Source organism: Eucyclogobius newberryi, unplaced genomic scaffold (assembly GCF_026437365.1).
Source record: "Eucyclogobius newberryi isolate DKJ021-1_F unplaced genomic scaffold, fEucNew1.0.hap1 SCAF_16, whole genome shotgun sequence".
Lineage (NCBI taxonomy): Eukaryota > Metazoa > Chordata > Actinopteri > Gobiiformes > Gobiidae > Eucyclogobius > Eucyclogobius newberryi.
Genome location: NW_027315790.1, coordinates 12,846,785 through 12,870,506, shown reverse-complemented (window position 1 = coordinate 12,870,506; position 23,722 = coordinate 12,846,785). Strand labels below are relative to the sequence as shown.

General features: G+C 42.0%; 1 protein-coding gene across 1 annotated transcript in view; it reads right to left on the bottom strand.

The window, feature by feature from the left end:
* adgrb2 (adhesion G protein-coupled receptor B2) overlaps positions 1 to 23,722 on the bottom strand; it is a 269,466-nt gene that overhangs the window by 169,468 nt on the left and 76,276 nt on the right. Inside the window, exon 2 of the mRNA XM_072447617.1 lies at positions 7,212 to 8,115. Within this exon, the coding sequence (XP_072303718.1) occupies positions 7,212 to 8,100 (889 nt within the window). The 5' untranslated portion in view covers positions 8,101 to 8,115. The remainder of the gene's footprint in view (positions 1 to 7,211; positions 8,116 to 23,722) is intronic.

The window sequence follows — 23,722 nt, the reverse complement described above, 5'->3', positions numbered from 1 at the left end:
GATAACCATGGATAACTAAAGACTTTCAAGCATCACCTCTTGAGTTGCCGTAGTGCACCCAAGCACTCCACTGCTGTGTACTTAAAACAAGGCGCGCATTAAGCTTCTGTTGTATTTTGATTTTGTACAGTTTTAATGGCATCTGGAAGAAGTTGGCCCATGTCGCGTTGCTTCTGAAATACGGCCAAAGCTTAACACCGCACTGTATCGCAATCCCTACTGATCCACCAGGATGATATGAGAAAACGGAGAGGATATAAATGACAAGACGAGTGTGTGTGTGCACAGCAGTCTCACTGGAGGATAAAGGGCCTCAGTGCTAGCCACGCTCACACAGAAAGCCATAGCTCATGAGCGCAGAATACTAATATGCTGCCACAGCCATTCTGAGCACACTGGCATACGGGAGCGGGTTATTAGAACACCTGTACCGGAGGCTTGTGCTAGAATAAACAGCGCTCACACATGCATTGATCAAGCAAAAGATTATGACCACCTGTGACCTGACTAGAATGGCAGGTTGTGTAAGAGTGGTGTGTGTTAAGGCTGGGGACATAACCACTGTTCTTACTTTGGTTTGGAGAAATGCAGTTATGAAGATGTTGAGCCATCACAATTTGGCCACGGAATTGTCCAATTTTCCTACATATGTAATATAGACTTTTACCTGTAGATGCTTTGATCAAGAGGGTCTGGCTTTCATTTTGTTTGACAAAATAACATGCAAAGGGATAAAACAAGTAAATGGTGCAAATGGACGGATAATTTCCCCTCATATTTTCAGTCAATGGTTAAAAGAGAGAATACAACAAGGCTAAAGGCTTATTTATGTTCCATTTTCATACTTAAACAGCTCTGTGCGTTTGAAGTGTGGTTACTGTGGCTTCATTTGTTACTCAAACATTTGTAATGTCAAGGCTGTGTTATGGCAAATAAACACTAGAGGGCGCTTCAAAGTCAGTTCAAGAATTGACCTAAACGGAAGAAAAAGTACACAAATAACAAACATGGTGGCGCTCATGGCAGGTTTTAGATCACAATTGTTGGAAAAGAGCCAAGAAAAGGCGGTGAGAAAATAATCAATTTGTTTTGCAGCTTGTTCTAGTCATGTTTTAAAAAGTTGAGCTTCCACTGTTGAGATGTGTTCACTACTGTCCCCAGTGGTCAGCTCATGTACAGCTTCTTCGCTATGCATACATAAACTGTGAGCGAACAAATCACATAATATGAACTATAGGAATAAAATAGAGCATATTTGAGACTTTGAAGTGTAGTATTGATTAAACAATACATCCAGACCATGATTTCATATACTATACATGTGCACCATCCATCCGTAACTCTAACACGCAGCCACTGCAGGTACTGGATGCGCACAGGCAGGCTTATTAGAACACCTGTACTGGAAGCCTGCATAGCGTGAAAATAAACAGTGCTCAGATATGAGGCTAAACACATTGTGGGAAAAACACACACTTCTCTCAGCTCTAATTACCAGGAAGTAGACGCTATTCCTTGAGGACAGGCGAAGCTGCTGGTGTGTGTGGCTGCAACGTGACAGACCACTGGCTCCTGCTCAATGCAAGGGAGATCTGTTCCCCGAAGACCACGCCAAATCCCACCTCTCTCTTTCTAGGTTCCTGCCTTTCTTCCACTGCCCTTTTCTATTCTTTGGTTCTTTATTCTATCGCTTTATCCTTTTCTGGTTCCACGCATTAAACAGGCCTGCTCTGTGTGTGCTAATGAGAATCAGAACAGAGCTGAGTAAAGAGGGACTTGAGACAAGTGTCCCAAATGACGTGAATTTAAAAGAAGATGGAGAGATCTATAAGAGTCTAGATAATGGTAGGTTTGGCCTCATACCAATCATGGAAGGCCTGTAAATAGTCTTTTCTGAGGGCCTGCCACCTGATTGTCTATATGGAGCACTATGCAAAAAGGTTTCACAGTATGGCATTAAACTCCATACTCTATATCTATGGAAATGAGCCGGCAACACCATCAAACCCAGTATGTCAAATCTACTCCAACTATGTCCATTGTGTGTTAGCGTGTGTTGTCTTAGTTTTTTTTTTATTCTTCATCTTGTACAACTTACAGTCTTTAACTAACTACATTTTGGGGCTGGTCAAATCTGATAATTGAAGCAAACCTGCCCAAAAAAATACTAATCATTTTTTTGTAATATTAACACCTGCAATTGAATAAACGCCAGAACATTCCAGGAAAAGTCTCACTGTAAACCTTTAAAGACCAAGGAGTTTATTTTTCTTTATGTCCCTGCAATATCTGCTTCCCATGAAAAATATATGAGTAAATGTATAGTAAGCCAATATAGGGGAGGCTCTAAATTGCTGTCTTGTTAACAGTGGTAGGTGTCATGCAGGTTATTCTAGTTGCAGCTATTGGAGTATGTCCCAACCACCTGCAATTGTACACAAGAATGTACAGAAAAGTTGAACTTTTTCACTGCCCTAAAAATGGGAATAGCTTCTCTCACTCTTTTCCAGACTCTGGTGAGACGCAGGTTGTTTTTGTCCTTGCAGCAGCAACTGCTCCGTAAATACAACACAACCTTGACCTCAATGTACTGTGACTAGGGCCTAAGCTAATTTACGTATGGAACAAGTACTACCATATTTCATACTTACTATGATTTCTATACATGTATGAAAGCACTTTGCTGCATGTATTGTCTGTTGGGTTGATTTAGTGGAGCAGGACTGCTTGTGCATAGTCTATATGAGTACCATGATAGATGAGTCCTACTAACCACCACAGAGCAAGAGATATGACGCCAAATGTATTGTGCTGCAGTAACAAACAGCTGGGGTATGTGTTTCATGGATTGGATTAAATATACAAAAAATGTACAACTGTGTGTGTTGTTGGAGTTTTTGGTCCGTCAAATCCATGCAGGAGGTGTGCGTCGAGGAGGTGCGCGTCGAGGAGGTGCGCGTCGAGGAGGTGCGCGTCAGGGAGGTGCGCGTCGAGGAGGTGCGCGTCAAGGAGGTGCGCGTCGGGGAGGTGCGCGTCGGGGAGGTGCGCGTCAGGGAGGTGCGCGTCGGGGAGGTGCGCGTGGAGAGTCTAAACCCCCCTTAACAGTAAACTTGCATCATGCGGTCTTCACGCTGTCTCTGAGATGTGTTTATGAGCGAGGGAGGAAGGAGGAGCCAAGGCGAAACATTGTAGTATTGTACAAACCCATTTAGCCAATCAGAAAGTGTGATTAACTGGCGATTGTTATAGCGCATAGATACTGAATAAGATTACTCATAACATTGAATGAAACAATAGCAGATATCATGCTGCTATTGTTAAAGGAGAACTACTGTAAGTGACATGTTGACCAACCCGAAGTCAACTCCTTTAATGTTTGTAATGTTTATACTGCAGGGGGAGCTCTATCGCTAAAATTGTAGTAGAAAACATTTGTGTGTGTGTTTGTTTGTTTGTTTGATATTTGTTTTTGTTGATTTATGTTTAAAAAAGAAATAGTTACAAAAAAAAACAGTTTTTTACTTATCTTTGAGGGTAGAACAAGGGTTAGTTCCGCTTCAAAGCATATGTGACGAATTCAGACCACTGTGCACTGTGTGTAACTAATTATCATGTATTTTATTCACCACAACCGAGCAGGCGGTGACCTTTTCTAACCTTCACTGAATGAAAAAAAGCTGTTCTAAAGCCGTGCCCTGAACTTCCCGCAAAATGAATAGCAAAAAGATATGTGAGCGAGAAACTATTTGTTAGATTTAATTATTCCTTTTGTGGTTTGAAAATCAGGTAATGCCACTTTTAGTATTACAATTCTAATTAAAATAAAAAATGAAAAGTGGCTCCCAAACCATGGTTATATGAAACATGATGGAAGCAGTTCAGTGGAAAAAACAAAACATGGATCAAATAAGTGTTTACATTGACATTTCACCCCAGAAATCCCTCCGCATTCACTTTTAATGCAACGTCCCCCACCATAAATTCCTTATTGGTTCCAGAGGAGAAACAAGACAGTGGCTCTGACAAATTACTGAGCAAAGCTTCCACATTACACATCAAAGTTAATGCATGCAAGGCAACTAATTAAATTAAAGGACAGCCAGAGTGGTTACTGCAGCGTGATGGATGAGAAGGCACTCGGAGGATGGTGTAATTTGCCCATGAATGATTGAGAACAATGGTGTTAACTCCACATTGTAGGGCCCAGCACAAAAGACATGGCCAAACTGAAAACATTAAGATGTGTGTGTGAATACATGGAGATAAATCAGATATTAATATGCAGATGGAGCGATACGGTGGAATTCAACAGTCTACTCAGTCATAGTCAGGTCGCGTCCTCAAAATTCAAGTGAAAAAGGATAAGGCACAATTATCTTTTTTTAAATATCCAAAACCCATAAATGTTTAAATGTTCCAATAATGTCACCAGTAGTGTGCTGACAGAGAAGATTGAGTCCTGACAATGGGGATAGGTCCTATAATGACAGGAATATTTACCATGCATTACAGTTTAAACAGCCATTCTTCCATTCTGCAATGATACATGCGATGAAAAAAGTTGTAACCGATTTTTATAATTACATGGAGGTGATGGTGAGCTTATACGCCAAAATAAAAATGGTAATTTCATGGTGGAATGCATCAGGAACAAATACATAAACATAATACCACATTACTGGACAATAGCATAAGGTATTTTGCACAACAAACCGGTAAAATCACTGTAAAATAAACTGAACTGCTTCTTGCTTGACTTTACAACATGGCGCGTGCTTGGATCTCATGTGTATGTTGTTTCTTTGACTTGCATCATTCTCGATCAGAAGAGATGAGAGCCATTTTATTTTGGTGCTAAAAGTCGCTTAACGTAAGATATACATTTTTCATGGCGTGTCATTGGAACCCATTGTGAAAGCTGGGGAAAAAGCCCACAAAGACTATTGCATTTCAAGGTAAAGCTGTGATTAAAATGTAAATAGACAATTTCTTAGTGGTGAGAAAGAGTAATCAAAAACAGCAAAGAATCACCAGGGGCAGAACATATTCAGTTAATGAATGTTTGTTCCTTTGATTAATAACCTACAATAGATTTGACTTTGAATCCAACAGCTGCAAATATCAAAGTGTTCATTATCAAAGTCATTTACACGGAGGAAATACAGGCTGAATGAACAGGAATCCAGAAGAACAAGAACAGACAAATATTACAGACATATTTTGGGGAACTCATTTTCTGGCGTGTGTACAAATATTGAATTCTGAATGATGAAGTGGCAGAGTGGTTGGCGTTTTATCCATGCGTTGTCTTAACAAGCAACGGTCGATTCAGTCACACTGTATGTTACTTACACATTCTGTATCATATGTACATTTGCATCTGTCGAATCAGAGGCTGCGTAACAAGATAATGGCCACAACATCAATAGCGGGCAGGTGGCTATTGTGTTATGCTAGTTTGATGTATTTGTGAAAGAATGACTGTCAGTAAATGTCTCAGAGTATATTCTTCTGACAGTAGGAGTCAGAAAATATTACTTGTCTGTGTAAGATTTCTGGTGAAGAATCTGTCAACTGCTTGGCTAATGAAAATGTTACAGCTTTTCCTAGAAAGCTCGGCAGTCTGGTGTAAACTTCTCTTGCATGTATTAAATTACAGACGTGTCATTGTCTAAAATACATGGTTTGGGTAGTGTCCTCTGCTTTATGCCATTCTGTGGAACATTCTAGGAAACAACTCCAACAGCATTTCAATATTCTGAACATAATTTACAAAAGGTTTGGAAACTAAAAGGTCAGTTTAAATGAATGCTGAAAGGTTTAGAAATGGGATCTCTTGACTGTTGTAGGGAACATATTTTTGAGTATCAATGGAACTTTCATAAAGAATTAAAAAAATAAAACATTCTCCATGTGGAAAAAGTATGTATTATTAAATGTATTATTGTCCATTTTACAGATTACCGTTGTTTTTTCCTCACAAGTACATATATTATTTATTGGGATCCCTATTAGCTGTCACCAAATTGAAAGCTACTCATCTTGGGGTCCTAAAATGTCACCCATACGTACTGATTATGTATGTTTCCCAAAAGCTTTAGAACCCAAAGCCCAAAGTTTAGAAGTCTCTTTGCTGGCATAGCTTTACAATCACCCTGACCCTTGCCATCAATTTACAGCAGTGCTATCCTTTTGGCTTTTGTCTCAAGCAAAAGTACATCAGGCCAAGTCAAACTGATAAAAGACTGCTTATTCTTTTTTGTATTCTCCTCCAGAATTTATTAGATGATAAAACCCTGCACTGATTGAATGCAGTGCTAGATAACCTTCCTTTCAGCAAGGTAAGAGTCTCCCCGGAGCAGCGAGCATGTGTGTTAGTGTGTGTACAAGAGTGGCACAAGGAACAACCAGCATCTAATTAGTCCAAGTAAGCCTCAAACATGTCACACACGTATATGAAAGAAAGCTTCGTGAGTAATCTGGTCTTTGTCGTGCTCTAAAGAAGATGCATCTGTGAGTTACATGATATATGAAAGCATCGCATGGATTTTTGAGCAGTTTTACCTACAGTGTTCTGAAAGTACTAGAGGCCAAGTATGAATTATGTATCTTATGTAAATTCGGTGTAATCCCTCATTAGTCCCAAGAGTTTACCATTGTTGAAAAAGATTCAGTTGTAGCCATCTGGACACTGTTGTTAGAAAAATAAGACGTTTCGACTTTCATCCAAGAATCTTGTTTTTCTAAAACAGTGTCCAGATGACTTCAACTGAATATCTTTCTACAAAGTATCTTAAATCGTTCTCGTAATAAATAGATGTTATGCTTGAGCTTGAGCAAATACACTGCTTTTCTCACTACCTCTGTTGGATTATCAAAAGCAGACATTCTGACTTGCGTTCAAAAATCTTCTGATGCAAGGAACAGTCCCTCTGATGAAGGACCTTGTATTTTAATTATAGACACAAAAACTGTCAAGTCATTCTTGTTGTATAAGTAATTATTGGAATAAAGGGAAATCTTTTTGGTCAATTTGCTTGACGCTTGACGCTTCACCAATGAGTAAAATCTTGTGAAATGTCCACAGAAACTGTCACTTTCCCCATCAAGCAAAAAGGACCTTCAACCAATAGCAATTACACAACCAGGCCAGTCATATCTTCGACCTTTTCCAACAAAACATCACTTCATAAACAAGATCCAAACCTTACCTTGTCGCACATCCCTTGGCGCTATGGCAATAGCGTCATTGGAGTGCAGCTCAGTGACACAGCAATCGTCGGGAACCATAGATCCATTACTGAAGGTATGAGGGGTCTCCGGGATCAGAGGAACCACCGGGGCCATGATGTTATGGTTCGGGCAAATGCATCCAGTTTGGCTCATTCCACAGCCATCTCCATCAGACACTTCCTGGTCGCCGTTGTGTCCCGTCCGCAAACATTCCTCAAACCACCGGCAAAGAACACCACATGTAAACTGACTAGAGTTCTCATTATTGATAAGCAAAACCTCAACTAATCTCAACTCCAGCAATTCCTTGGCTACCTGAGGTTCGTCACTGGTTGGATGTTTCGTTAGACAAAGTTGAACAAAATTCTTATCAAATTGTAAGAACGAATAAGGTCCCTCAATGGTAGATTTATTCCCACATAGTTCGATAATGTCATGATCCCTAGACCCTAAAGTCTCCAATTGTAACGGGCAGCTCTGATTGGGCAAGTGATGGTCCAGGGAGAGCAGCATAGGCGAGTATGTCCGACAGATGGTAGGATGGCGGGTGAAGCGGAGGTAGAGGGAATACTTGGTGGGATCGGGGTTTTCCAGGGACCAGGAGCAGCCTGGCGCCCTCGAGGGAAAGAGTTCTCTCAACGAAAACGATCCATAAAGCACCCCGGTCACCAAGCTGGAGCATGGCGAGGTGAGGGGCAGGGGGGTTCCCTCTGCCCCGCTGCCAGGGACGCTGTTGGCGGGCCCGTTAGCCACCTCTGCTAGCGCGGAGAGAGGAGCTAGAGCGAGGGCGTACACAGTAGCCAGAGCCCCAGCCACGGCCAAGAGAGAGGATAGTACAGACAGACACACCCCGCCAGCAGTGTTCATCCTATGACATTGGACCTGCAAGAGACACAAGAGAGAGAGAACAGGAAGTCAGTGAGGTCAAACTAAATTACAAGATTATGAAACAAATATGACTCGAAAGATTAATGGGGACATTCAATTTGAAGAAAAGGATAACAAGAAGTAGCTATGCAAAATGTGCTCTTTAGAACATAACATCTTCAACCATATCAATGACATGTTACGTGAAATTATTAATTGGTGTCAGAAATAATACAAATTGCTCTACATCTGACTTTTTTTTGCACTACAGCTTAACAAATAACAAATTTGTTTTACATCTTTAAAAAAAAATATGTTTTTGTAATAGATATGTAGAGATGTATAGTATATCTGGCTTTTACAATTCAGTTTTCAGTAACTGAAGTTGCATAAAGTTTCTTGACGTTGGTCGGAAATGTGAGTTATTGCGTAAGCTCAAACTAAAATTCGCTGAATCAAAATGAATGTTTGTTTTGTGATGATTGACCGTACGGATCATGTTGAGTATCCAAAAGGTCAGCAACACCCTGCAATGTGAAACCACCGAGTCGACAGTTTTAAGTTAACTCTTCCTCGCCCTCACACACCAGTCAAAAGCACAAACACCTCACGCTGGGCTGGATTAAAAGGGTTGATGACATGGCTGTTGCGACATGCACTCTGGGGCCTGCTCTACCCTTTCCCCACTGATACGTGCACGCTGCTCACACACACGTGCACGCTGCTCACACACACGTGCACGCTGCTCACACACAGGAACACGTGCACGCTGCTCACACACACGTGCACGCTGCTCACACACACGTGCACGCTGCTCACACACAGGAACACGTGCACGCTGCTCACACACACGTGCACGCTGCTCACACACAGGAACACGTGCACGCTGCTCACACACAGGAACACGTGCACGCTGCTCACACACACGTGCACGCTGCTCACACACAGGAACACGTGCACGCTGCTCACACACAGGAACACGTGCACGCTGCTCACACACAGGAACACGTGCACGCTGCTCACACACAGGAACACGTGCACGCTGCTCACACACACGTGCACGCTGCTCACACACAGGAACACGTGCACGCTGCTCACACACACGTGCACGCTGCTCACACACAGGAACACGTGCACGCTGCTCACACACAGGAACACGTGCACGCTGCTCACACACACGTGCACGCTGCTCACACACAGGAACATGTGCACGCTGCTCACACACACGTGCATGCTGCTCACACACAGGAACACGTGCACGCTGCTCACACACACGTGCACGCTGCTCACACACAGGAACACGTGCACGCTGTTCACACACAGGAACACGTGCACGCTGCTCACACACAGGAACACGTGCACGCTGCTCACACACACGTGCACGCTGCTCACACACAGGAACACGTGCACGCTGTTCACACACAGGAACACGTGCACGCTGCTCACACACAGGAACACGTGCACGCTGCTCACACACAGGAACACGTGCACGCTGCTCACACACACGTGCACGCTGCTCACACACAGGAACACGTGCACGCTGCTCACACACAGGAACACGTGCACGCTGCTCACACACAGGAACACGTGCACGCTGCTCACACACACGTGCACGCTGCTCACACACAGGAACACGTGCACGCTGCTCACACACAGGAACACGTGCACGCTGCTCACACACACGTGCACGCTGCTCACACACAGGAACACGTGCACGCTGCTCACACACAGGAACACGTGCACGCTGCTCACACACAGGAACACGTGCACGCTCACACACGGGAACACGTGCACGCTGCTCACACACAGGAACATGTGCACGCTGCTCACACACAGGAACACGTGCACGCTGCTCACACACGGGAACACGTGCACGCTCACGGGAACACGTGCACGCTCACACACGGGAACACGTGCACGCTGCTCACACACAGGAACATGTGCACGCTGCTCACACACAGGAACACGTGCACGCTGCTCACACACAGGAACACGCTGCTCACACATGGGAACACGTGCATGCTGCTCACACACAGGAACACGTGCACGCTCACACACGGGAACACGTGCACGCTGCTCACACACAGGAACATGTGCACGCTGCTCACACACAGGAACACGTGCACGCTGCTCACACACAGGAACATGTGCACGCTGCTCACACACAGGAACATGTGCACGCTGCTCAGACACAGGAACACGTGCACGCTGCTCACACACGGGAACACATGCACGCTCACGGGAACACGTGCACGCTCACACACGGGAACACGTGCACGCTGCTCACACACAGGAACATGTGCACGCTGCTCACACACAGGAACACATGCACACTGCTCACACACGGGAACACGTGCACGCTGCTCACACACGGGAACACGTGCACGCTCACGGGAACACGTGCACGCTCACACACGGGAACACGCGCATGCTCACACACGGGAACACACGCACGCTCACACACGGGAACACGTGCGCGCTCACACACGGGAACAAGTGCACGCTCACACACAAGAACAAGTGCACGCTCACACACGGGAACAAGTGCACGCTCACACACAGGAACAAGTGCACGCTCACACACGGGAACACGCGCACGCTCACACACAAGAACAAGTGCACGCTCACACACGGGAACACGCGCACGCTCACACACAGGAACAAGTGCACGCTCACACACAGGAACAAGTGCACGCTCACACACAGGAACAAGTGCACGCTCACACACAAGAACAAGTGCACGTTCACACACAGGAACAAGTGCACGCTCACACACGGGAACAAGTGCACGTTCGCACACAGGAACAAGTGCACGTTCGCACACAGGAACAAGTGCACGTTCGCACACAGGAACAAGTGCACGTTCGCACACAGGAACAAGTGCACGTTCACACACAGGAACAAGTGCACGCTCACACACGGGAACAAGTGCACGCTCACACACGGGAACAAGTGCACGTTCGCACACAGGAACAAGTGCACGTTCGCACACAGGAACAAGTGCACGTTCACACACAGGAACAAGTGCACGCTCACACACGGGAACAAGTGCACGCTCACACACGGGGACACGCGTACGCTCACAGACGGGAACGCGCGCACGCTCACACGCGTGTTCACACGGGAACGCGCGCACGCTCACACGCGTGTTCACACGGGAACGCGCGCACGCTCACACGCGTGTTCACACGCTCACACGCGCACGCTCACACACAGGGAACACACCGCGCTGCCCGTTGAGTCGCTCCCCTGAGGCTTCGGCAAACTATTACCATCACCGACACAGCAAGGGTCCAGCAACAGCATCATTTCAACTAGCACAATACAACAGATACAAGAGAATAATTATGGAGCAAAAGGATTAGTTTGGAGGCTAAATACCTTTATCTAAGTTGGTGTGTTCAATTGTTTTGAAAAGCTTGGTCTCAAATGCAAAAAGGATTCAGAAAATTGCATATTATAAAAGGCCTTCACCACTTTTCTCTAAAATATAAGTGCAGTGATATTCACAAAAATATTTGATGACATTTATGGAAGGATATTCTTTATGGATGAAAAAATACCTTTTATTGCCACAGCCTAGCTTAAATGTTCAATGATAATAGCATCATTTCAGAACACTTAGACTCCACTAGACTGTGATAATTAAAATATGGGTTTTGCACGTGGTGCAAAGTTTTATTGAAATAGGAAAGTAGGAACTTGAAAATTCGGGTGACTATTCAGACTATTTAAAAAATCTAACTAGAGTCTCAATACACAATGTCCTTCTCCACCCTAAAGACAACATTACTCATTAGTATCAGCAGTTGCTAGCCATATTGTTAGAAACTCAATGTATTGTCCATTTACAGTCTGTGTCAGGTTTAAAAAAACAAAAAGTTGAATTCCACGGAAAGGCCGTCTAAACCAGTCTTGAGAATAATCACCAGTGGATACAACTGCACCAATGATAAAACCACAAAATCAATTTAAAAAACAACTCACTCAGAATGGCAACCTTTAAGAATCAAGATCTTTCCTTTTCTTGCACTATTTTCCAGCTTTATATGCCCCATTCATATGCACCTGTGCTTCCCATGGCTTAGGTTAATGAAACTCAGTGGTCGCCCGCAGCACACTGGATTTATGGAGGTGGAATGAGCAGCGGAAGAAGCCGACAATACGTCCGCTGCACTCTAGGTAAGAGAGGCAGGGCTACTATGTCAAGAGGTGAATGCACACGGGCAGGACAGCGAGAGGCACTTGGGCTTACCTCGACAGCTGGTAATGACACGTAAAAGCACATGAAAGCAAGATGGAGGGCTTTTGAGTAGGGGAAAAATAGGTAGAGGTCGATTTATGATTTTGAACAATATGTGGAAAATAGGTGCCATAGTTTGAAAGATCTACAAGGGTATGTAATTGAAATGATTACGTATCGGGTGTACAGCATTTCTACTCCGCCGTTTTATACATGCAAAAGGTTTCTAAAATGTTCCATGAAAGGTGTCGTTTTTGTCAACTAACATCTTGCATTGGCCCTCAGCGGCGACTGTGATTTTGGGCCTTACAAAAATAAATTGATTTGATTTGATTTGCAGTAGGTGCAGATATTGGATCATTCAAGGGGATTTTTTTAGGGCAACTAAACGGTCTGGGCTGCTCAGTGGTCGAGTGCAGCAGCACATATGCCAGGCTCCAAGTGCAGCTGGACGCAGTGTTGTGGATTTGGGTCCTGGCTCCTTCACTTCTCTCATCCTCATTTTACACCTTCAGGCCAAAAAATCCTTAAAAAAACCCAAATAACTTATTTCAGACACCTCCAAGGCATGTTTGTTATTCCTCCATTACGTTTGAACTGTATGCTAATCACAAATGCTCATCATTGACTAGGATGATATGCAAAACTCGGTGCATTAAAGCCACATTGACGCTTTGAAATGTAACTGCACTTTTATAAAATACATAATTTGTTGTAAAATGTCAGAATCACAGCCGAGAGCAAAAAATAGGTTTGTTCTGATATTTGAGCAGTTTGTGCTTTGAGGCGACGGAAGCCAGTGTTTCAATAAAGCACTTATTTATAAATGTTTAAATTACAGGACAAGCAGCGTGTCGAAGGTTTGTGTCAGAGGATATGGACGTACAGAGGGTTTTATGAATCTGGATATTTTTTTCACAGACGCAAAATTTGGGTTTTGTTCGTACGCACTATTTTAAGTAGAATTTGAGCTAGGTTTTTACAAATGAGGCCCCAGAGCAGTGCTGGGGTTCATAAATACCACGTGACCTCCGACGTGATGGGCAATGGATGACTGGGCTTTCCTGACCACTGGATTTAACACAATTTAGATTTGAAATGTGAATTTTCTCGCCTTTCTCGACTGATTCATGTGAATAACTCAATTCAGAGTGAGCCAGGTCCCAAGGTTGACACAAAGCAATCTACTTACACCTAAAGGAAACCCTATACTTAAAACCTTATGTTTAAATACTAATCAACAGCGACATTATCCATGGTAACTGTAAACATTTTTCTTGCTTTGTGGTAGTGCTCTCAACTTGCCTTTGTCTTTGTCTGTTGTCAGAGATTGGGGCTGCCCACGGTTCTCATCTGCGATTTTTCTCATGGAACGTGTGACGTGAATAGGGTTTAAACGGGGCTGCTGCGGCTGCGCTGACACTTTGACAAATGCATGGAAGACTTGGGTTGAGGGAAGACTAATGTAGCATATTGTGAAATACGCTCAAGGACACAGCGCCATTTGCTCCATATGAAGAGGTGATTCTCTGTCACTGTAAATGCTCTCATACCTCTAACAACATGAGATGTGAATAACGGAGATCGCTAATGAGGTGCTGCTGTGTTTATTCGGTGTAGTTGGCATTGAAAGAAACTGATTCATATGTTCCTTCTGGATACTGAGCTAAATTTGAAGTAGCTCTCGACTGTGGTTTTTTTTCCTGATGTCCTAAATCTGAGTTCTTCCCACTGGACAGTTACATTGTGAACTCTTCCATGTTCAGGTACATTCTTGTGCACACATAATTCATGTATTGAGAATGGGAGTGTTGGGCAAATTGTTTTTGGGACAATGAACACTGAATATTCATAGAGCCACAGCTTGTGTAAGACTAGCCCCTAAAGTGCTTTCTTCATAAGGCCATTCTGTCCCACTTCAGTCTAAAACAGCACTTTACTGTCGGCATGTATAAATATTCATTAACTTTGATGTCTTCTGTTCTACTGCACCTTGACATTAATGTTATCAGTCAGGATGGGAAATGGGTAGGTTTCTTTGTTGTATCTTCCTTTCCTCAGGGTTTCTCATGGACACAATAAAGCACCGACAATCTGACTCATCTGATGTTGCTGCTTCATGCAGAACACATGCAAAATGGGACTCGGTGTGTTTCCCTAATTATTCCAGTACTGCAAACCACATTACAATGCAAATTTCCACCGGACTGCAAACCATTCTACAGTGACTAAAGTCTAGACCCGCTATTCCACAGTCAATCAGCATTTAAATAGACACCCAGCTGAATGAGTATTTGTATCTGTGTCTCCCACACAGTGGGATACTGTGAGCTCTCTGCTGCAGCAAAAGAAACTGAAACTATTGCCAATTTTATTACACTCCATGGAGCTAGAAAAGCACAAAGACAGCCAGATAGTGAAAGCCTGAGTCAATAAGGAAAAACAGCAATAATACAATATATCCAAAACATACATGGTATACAACAAAAAGCCCACAATGTCCAAGCTTTAGCGAGGCTTCAGTCTGGATTGTGTGTTACATTAAAGCTGCTTATAATTAACTAACACAGTAGAGAATCTGCACAGACGCACCAGTATTTTAGCAGGCATACGCCTGCACAATAACTCTGTTGTAAAGGCACTATCTTCTGTTTTGTGCAGAAACACATCAGAACTGGGAACACAAAGCACCGCTCCCATTCCATCTCAGAGGTATCACACCCTGGAACTTTACAGGTTCAGCACATTTAAAACACTGCATAGTACATAGAAGAAACTACTGTGGTAGATAGTCAAACTTTGGTGTAGGCCACTTTGGAATATCTTTATCTGCCAAATATCAAAACAAAGATTTCTCATTAATAAGACAAGGTTAAATATTATGCATTATTTTTATTAATATTAGCCTTTAAATATGCTCTCGAGTACATTTAGTTTGGCATCTCATGTTCTAGAAATATTTTGTTTGTTATAACATACAAAATTACATTTGGATCTCTTCTGTTTCCCATGGGTGCCAAAATGTTAAACATTCCACTGCATTCGCTGGCATGTTAATTTCCTGGTCCCAGAATGCAGTTGTACTGATCGTGATTATATGGGGGAAATGCACAGAACAAGTCCGGCAATGATTTATGGACCTAAAAACAGCGGAGAAGATTCTCAGAGGCACGTCACAGATCGATAAAACGTCAGTTATCGAGGAGATTCAGAACATGTTTTTGATGCTCAGAGGGGAGAGGACTTTCTAACCAGGATTCATCAAACTAGCGTGAATGAACCTCAATGCTACCCCAGGTATGTGTTTGATGAGGGAACAATATTAGATCATGGCAAAAGCTCAATTTGCATAATATGTGTTCTTTCAAATACTGGGCTGGCATTTTAGGGAGTCACAGCTCATTTTGTCCTTTAATAAGCAGAGCTTGTTGTGTAGCCTTATCAGTTATTCACAAATAGCAGTCAAGCTGGGAAGAACCCATGCTGCGTATAGAGACAGTGCCTTGAAATCCCCACGATCACATGAAAGGGCATTTAGGCTTCCAGCTATGGTCCACACCTAACACACACTGACATACGCAGAGGCAGAACATTCATATTCATGGAGGTCTGTCAGCTGTGACATGTGACATATACTGATGAGAAATGAGCAGGACGTGTCAAATGCATAAATGACAAACACAATTATTTTTATATAATATAATAATATTATTTTTTAATAATATATTATTTATATTTGATTTTATAAGCTGTCACATGGATTTGCATATTCCCCACAGGTATAAATTGTCAAAAACAATTAATTGAAGGTCATCAGTCAGAAAGCCCACAATGATGTCGATAATGTGAAATTTACTTCACCTTAAGTATTTTAGACAATGAACCATAAATAATATTATAACTGAGAATACTGAGCAGTGTTCCCTTTATAATATAATAATATGATTCTGTTCACTCTTTCTAAAAGTAAATAATAATTATATATATATATATATATATATATATATATATATATATATATATATATATATATATATATATATATGTGTTTATAAAAATCTAAAAATAAATGAAAAACATGTTTTGTTTTTTTAATGTTTTAATTTTATTTGCAATGATAATTCTGATGCATGAACATGCGGTCCAGGAAGAGAATGCAAAAATCATTGTATTAAATGTTGCGTTTATAAGATTGGCATATCATCTTGAATAGAACTTGTGTTATTAGAAGTTTATAGCACAAACGTAAGCCTGATGTGCCTGGCCTTTGCTTCAGTCAGCTACATTTCTCTCACATGCAGTATGAATCAACACAATTATGGAGTTGACAGAGTCAAAAAGTCCCATTTCACAAACCGCAATCCTGGGAGTGCAACAAGGGCTTTTTATGGTCCAATGAAAAATGACTACTCAAGATTGGTGATTTTATAGCTGCAATTTTTTCTCCAACACAAGATCCATAACATCACTAATCTGGACCAAGACGCAGGATGACAGAAAGAGAAATGAATATGCATAAGGACTGTGAAGCAGAGATGGCCATCAGAGATACAAGGCTTTTTTTGCGAGCGTGTAAAATGCAGTTAGCATGCTGTCATTCTCAATAGAGTTGTCATCATCCGTAATAAACAAACAGATTGTCATTAGTGATATGAAAGCTTGCAATGGAATTTCCGTCATTTCATAGTTCTCTGAGAAAATTACGGCTCATTTATCAGACTCGTCATTAATACTTTTGCACCTCAAGCTGAGCACTTTTTCAATATGCCACATCACAAAACTGTTAAACCAAATAGCTTTCAAATATTCCCGTACAGCAAGCAACAATTATTCAAAATGTTCTCAGCCTGCAAAAATACATTTCCATATTGATCGGTGGAAAGGGGAGAAGCTGATGGACTGTGATTATTAAGGGTTTGAGGGTAAGGTTAGAGTTGATAGACAATGATCTATTTATTTCTTCAAGTCAATAAGTGTTTCTTAATATAACCCTATAAAAAGTTTGAAAAATCTATTCTTTGTGATGCAGATCAGTATGAATCTAGGATCCCATGGACTGTGACTAAGTTGTTTTAAAAGGCAGGAAATTGTGGGTCTGACTATTGAACACCAATGGAGTTGATATGCTTCCCATGCAGTCAGGACAGGGGTGGGCAAAGGTGGATTGGCATACTGGGATACTGGGGATTTCCCCGGTCCCAAAAGGGAGTGGCCCGCCAAGAGCCGAGCGCTGCCGAGCGGTGATACAGTGCAGTGCACGCTGCGTGTGCAACAGACGAGAGGAGGTGGGCAAGTCAGGTGGATGTAGGCTAGGGGTCTCCAACCTACAGCTACCGGTAGCTCCCAGCCCCATTTTGAGTATCTCGCCAAGGGATATCCAAAACATACCTAAATTTAGCAGTTTGCTTTGATTAGTCACTTTCTAAACATATTACAAGTATTTGCCCTATAAAATCCATTGATCATGAAATCAATTTAGAAATAAATCTATATGACCTTATATTAGGCTCTGTTTATAACAATAACTGATGGTAAATACTGTGCTTAATCATGCTTAAATTAAACAAAAAATATACACTCGTTTTTGCTCCCATTTTTCATGAGTTGGACACAAAGATATTACACTTTTGTAAGAGTGTGTAGAGAGAATACCAATTTCTTACAAATATTGTTCACAAATCTTTCAAAATGTGTCTTACTCAGGAATTCATATGCATATTAATAATCCATCACACCTCACAGGTGTAGCCTATCAAGATGCTGATGACATGGCATGAATATTGCACAGGTGTGCCTTAGGCTGGCCACAATAAAAGGCGACTCTGTGATCACCATCACCATCTGTTGTGCCATTCATCCCCAACCATGTTGCAGCATGATAATGCACGGTCCGATGTTGCAAGGATCTGTACAATATTCCTGGACTCAAAACACATCCCATCATTTGTGCCCTGCTTATGGTGGTTTACAGCAGTTCAGAACAGATGAGCTGCTTGCAGCAGGCTTGACTCACAGAGATGAGAGGGTCTCCAGAGTGCGTTAGTGGAGGTGAGGTAGTTGTTTGGGTGCTGGTGAGGTCAGTCCACAGGGCTGGAGAAGTTGTATCTTCTATAGTTGCTTTGGTTGAGTTTTGTTTCGTGAGAAGATTCAGAGATATCCAAATCCACAACCGAGGCATTGGCAGTACAGTGATCCCTCGCTATATTGCGGTTCACTTTTCACGGTCTCGCTGGTTCGCGGATTTTCATCATGCATTGTGTTCTGCATTCTGATTGGCTAAACAGTCTCTCCGCGTCTTCTCTACCTGTGTGTCAATAACGTTATGGATTATGTACACGTACGTAAAACCGCTTGCCAAATTGAAGTTTGCGAGGCCGGTGAGAGCGCGCGTGTGAGCTGCGGGAGAGGCCGGTGAGAGTACAGTACAAACGTTTATACAGTACTTTTATTTGTTAAACAAATGCTTGGGCCTGTAAAAAGGTTTTGTTCCTTGCTTTCAATGTTTTATGGAGTATTTCATTGTATAATAACTGTAAAAAAATAAAGGTTTCTACTTCGCGGATTTTGACTCCCACGGGTTCTTCTTGGAACGTAAACCCCGCGATAAACGAGGGATCACTGTAACACATAAACGGTACGTACTGTCCAACACACAATTTCAGCTCTAAATCGCTCAGGAGTTGATGTAATTCGATAAGACTAGGTCTCCATCATGCTCCTTTCCAGCCACGTGTCTCATGTAGTGGTTTTGTTCAAATGTTTTGGTTTCTGTTGGTAATATTGTGAAAGTAATGACGCATAGAATGATTGATTGATTGATTGATTGATTGATTGATTGATAATTATGCAATCATGTAGTAGAGTAGAAGTAGAGTTTGGAGCAACAGTACAAATTTAGCACAAATATTTGGATTTGGGCAAAATTCACAAACGATTCTGTTCATTCACCGCACACTGTCTTGAGTTGCTGTATAGTCATTAGTAGATCTTTTCTTCCACCTTTGTGCTCTCCCTGGAGGACTTTACTACAAGATGGCCAGCGTTATGCAAATGATCAGCACTGTAGCTCATGTGGGAGCATGTCATGTTTGACCCGGGACCCACACTACTGTATGTCTTTACACTCGGGTTGTCAGAGTGTGAAAAACACTGTAATGTCACCATCTGTTTGCCCACATTTTAGCCCTCAGAAACATCCACACCAACCTTTTCAAGCGCCTTCTACTGCTGCAAATACTATAACAAGTATAAAGACCATGACAACTACTACTAATACTACAAAGACTATGGTATTACTACAACCACTACAACTAATGCAACAACAAACAACTGATTCAACTCAGTAGTGTGCGGTGACTTGATGTGCAAGCAGACCTGGGGTGTTTATTAATATTTAGCGGATAATAGAAATGTGAAGACAAAAATAAAAAAAAACATCTAATATGCAAGAGTGGGTTTTGAACCCAGGTCTTCTGCTAGAAGGGTGAACTCCTATCCTACAGAGCTTAACTCCCATACCTTATCATAGTAATAAATGGATTAAAGAAAAGCTTACTTCACCGACCAATTCATTACACAAATTAACGTTCTATGTTGTTAAATTACAGTCTGTATTTCTAACTAACATTTAATCATTATAAACATGAACAGAGCCTTAGCTATAAATACTTAAAATCGTTTTTAAGTCAGTTTGTTGAAACTTTGCGCTGCTGTTGCTTCACTTCTCCTCTGCACATGCTCAGTTACGGCAAACATCCCAGATTCCCACACAGGTTTATTCAGCGTGGTTTGAGCATAGATCCATGGGTATGAGGCTGTGTGGTCCTCAGAGCATGCGCAGACCTCTAAAAGAAGCTGATTTCTGCCCTTGTTCTAAAAGCTCATGTTAGAGAGCCGAGCGTGAACGGCCTCTGAACACGGCCACAGATTGTGCTGCTTTGGTAAAAGCAGAATCGTGCTTGCTGCGCAGTGATGCCCAGCGGCCTTTAGCGACCAGTAAAAGACACCGTGAGTTCAGCCAAGCTTCAGCAGTAGAAGTGATGGGAAAATTTACTTATTTGGATATATTTTAGAACAATTCATATATAGTTGTGACATATGGTAATTTTAGATTTTATTGACCAATCACTGATTGCCTTGATTGCCCTGACGCCACTGATACAACTACTACTACTACAACAAACAACTGCTACAACAACTAATACACCACCTACTGCTGCTGCTACTACTACTACTACTACTACTACTACTACTAAAAAACAACAGCACAAGGACCATGATGCACTAAATAAATCCAATAAATCAAACCAAACATACGAATGGTCATAGGGGGAATTTGGACTTTATTCTGGAAACTGTGAGAAAAAGACGGTTACTGGCTTTCATATAACCCTGGCAGGACATTTTTCTATTTCTCTCAAGATATATTGTACAGAGGGAGGCGGTGACAGTGCAGGAATGTGAAAGGAAGAAAATATGTATAAAATTTGGATGAAAAAGTATTGAGAAAACAGCTTCAAAGCACTTTGCAAAACAACTCTTCTTGAAATCAATATCAATATTTCGAGGAAAAGAGTGGCCAAAAATATATAAAGAACATAATAATTTGCGATATGGCCCTGCGGCAGCATAATGTACTGCTGTTCATATAGTGTTGTTATGATGAATATGGTGCTTGAGTCTGTTTGTTGTGCCATGTACAGCTTTCAGCGATCCATCACTAAATTAATTTCCGTCCATCATAGGGTCAATTTCAAATTCTGAAGATATACAACCACGTGTCATGAAACAAAGACACAATATTGGCAATAACGGGCAATTAAACAAGAATCATTTGAAAATGTTTGTTGTCACAATACAGCAGATTTGTCATCACTTTATGAATCATTTGTATTGATCTTGCTGCACATTTGGATATGTTTTACCAATGGTGTTGATTAACAATGTGTCCTTTTGAAATAAAAATTAAATCATAGACAATGTTGTCACTCAGAGGTAAGAATAAATCAGTGCATTTATCAGCGATGATAAAATGTCTGATTGATGTACACAGCAACATTGTTACATATAACAAACATTATTTCACAGTGATTAATGCGTGTAAGGCAATAATTTAAGACAACATATTGCAAAAAGCAAACGTAAAGTTAATTGGATTAGGTGTTAAGGAGCTGGATTAAAACTGTGCAAAGCAGAAAAAGGTGTTGACACAACATTGCAGCTAAATGGTAAAGATTGACTTAAAGTGAGCTTGTAAGTGATGTGGTCAGGAGTTCTGTGGAGGGAAACTCAGACAACACATTAGGATAAAATGGAATAATGCATTTAGCTGTAGCTGGTTTTCTGTAAGAAGATGCAATTGGGATCCAAAGCCCCCACTTTTAAAAATAGACAAAAAAACAGGTAAAACGAGAGCAGAGGCAAACAAAGAGCCGTGCATTACAGCTCTACCACTAAGCCACACAGCCCTGCAACAAAATACATTTAAACAAATGAATAGATCTAGAATAGAGTGTTCAAAAAAGCAATTGTCACACTAAGGAAGGGCTTCATCCCTCTGTTCTAAATTCAATACCACACGTTATAAAACAACGATATTCAGGAAACTGTTATCTTTTTTTCTCAGGATTGACAGTATCTATGTCGTTTTATTATTATGGGGAATAGTTTATTTACACAGGCGAACATTCAATGCAGTTTGTCCAGAAGGAAAGCGGGCTTTAGGCTTTGGACAGGCCACTTCCTCTGGCTCTTTACCGGGGGCTTCACGGCCTTCAACTAGAGCATCTTCCCTGGACACGCCGCCCGGAAAGCGACCTCCTCGATCTGACCACCGCCGATCTTCTGCTCTAGCTTCTCCCCGTCTGGCTCCGTTTGGACGTGGAGCTATCGGCCGTTCACCAGCTGTTCCTTGTATTTCCTGTAGGCGGCGTCTTGTTGAATGGTTTGCAGAGAGGCCCAAATCTCCCAGTACAGGACGTTCAGCCGCTCATGGAGGTTATGGGACACTGCCAGGCCGACCATCCCGGTGGTCTTCGTATCTACGTTGTTTTTCGATACTAGTTTTCATATCGATTAGAATCCGGGCACCAATACTTTGACAGGAGCAGTCAATATTGAAATGAGTTAGTTACATTAGTTTTGAACAAAAAGGGAAAAATGAAAACAAGCTAATTAAATATTTGAATAGAGGCTATGAGCTCAGATTAATTTGCAAAACACAACATAGACTTTCCAGAGGATATTGTACGTAAACATATTTTTGAATAATTTGCTGGATTACAACTATAATATATATTAAAAATAATAATGGACATGAGTGGAATTTATTTCAAAAGCTTGATATTGCCCATCTTCACATGAGCATTATACCTGAATAAATGAATAGCAAAAGCAGAAACAAAGTCAATGTTTGAACAGCCACCAGTGACGTTTTGTCCCGCTCTCTCTCTCTCTTCCTCTCCCACTCCCTCGTTCCTCTGCATTCACAACTTCCTTGTATACCTCGTCTTTGTCTGAGCGCGCATGTTTGTTTTTCTGGCTTTCTGAGGAAATGGTTGGTGTAATCCGGGAATCTTTTTGTCTTTATGCAACATCTCTGCTCGCTTTCTTTATCTCTCTCTCTCTCTCTCTCTCTCTCTCTCTCTCTCTCCCTCCCACTGCAGTACACCAGCCTCTCGCTCACCCTTTGAAGCGTTGCCAGACGAGTATTTATTTCATTATCTGGGAGCTCACTATTTCTCGCCCTTGTTTTAGGGCTCTGTATCAAGAGGGAGACAGGCGCCGGGGTTGGGAATGCTGACGCTGCAGGTGCTGAGCCTGAGACGGGGATGTGTGTGTGTGTGTGTGTGCGTGTGTGTGCGTGTGCGTGTGTGTGTGTGTGTGTGCGTGTGTGTGTGCGTGTGTGTGTGTGTGTGTGTGTGCGTGTGTGTGTGTGCGTGTGTGTGTGTGTGTGTGTGTGCGTGCGTGCGTATCATCAGGAGAGTGGGAAGACGAGGGGAAGCCTGCTCTGTGGAGATGAATACTGTTCAAGCGATTATGTGACAATGATGTTATTATGGTCATATACCAGTGATTATGTGAATGATCTAATGAGCTCACAAGTAGACAAGTTATATAATCAGTGATCGTGAGTATACAGGTCGCAATACAAAAGTAACTATTGTGAGAATGTCAGAAGCTGAAGTAAGTTATTTCAATTGAATCCATTCTCCAAAACCTTTAAATATAAAGCTGGTTGCAAACAAGGAAAATGATAATTCCAATGTTTATAACTCTTTTCTGTACCTCTTTGAGATCTCCTTGAAATGTAAAGTGCAATACAAATAAAATGTATTTTTGTTTATCGTCATTACTATTATAATACACTGCGAATTGAAA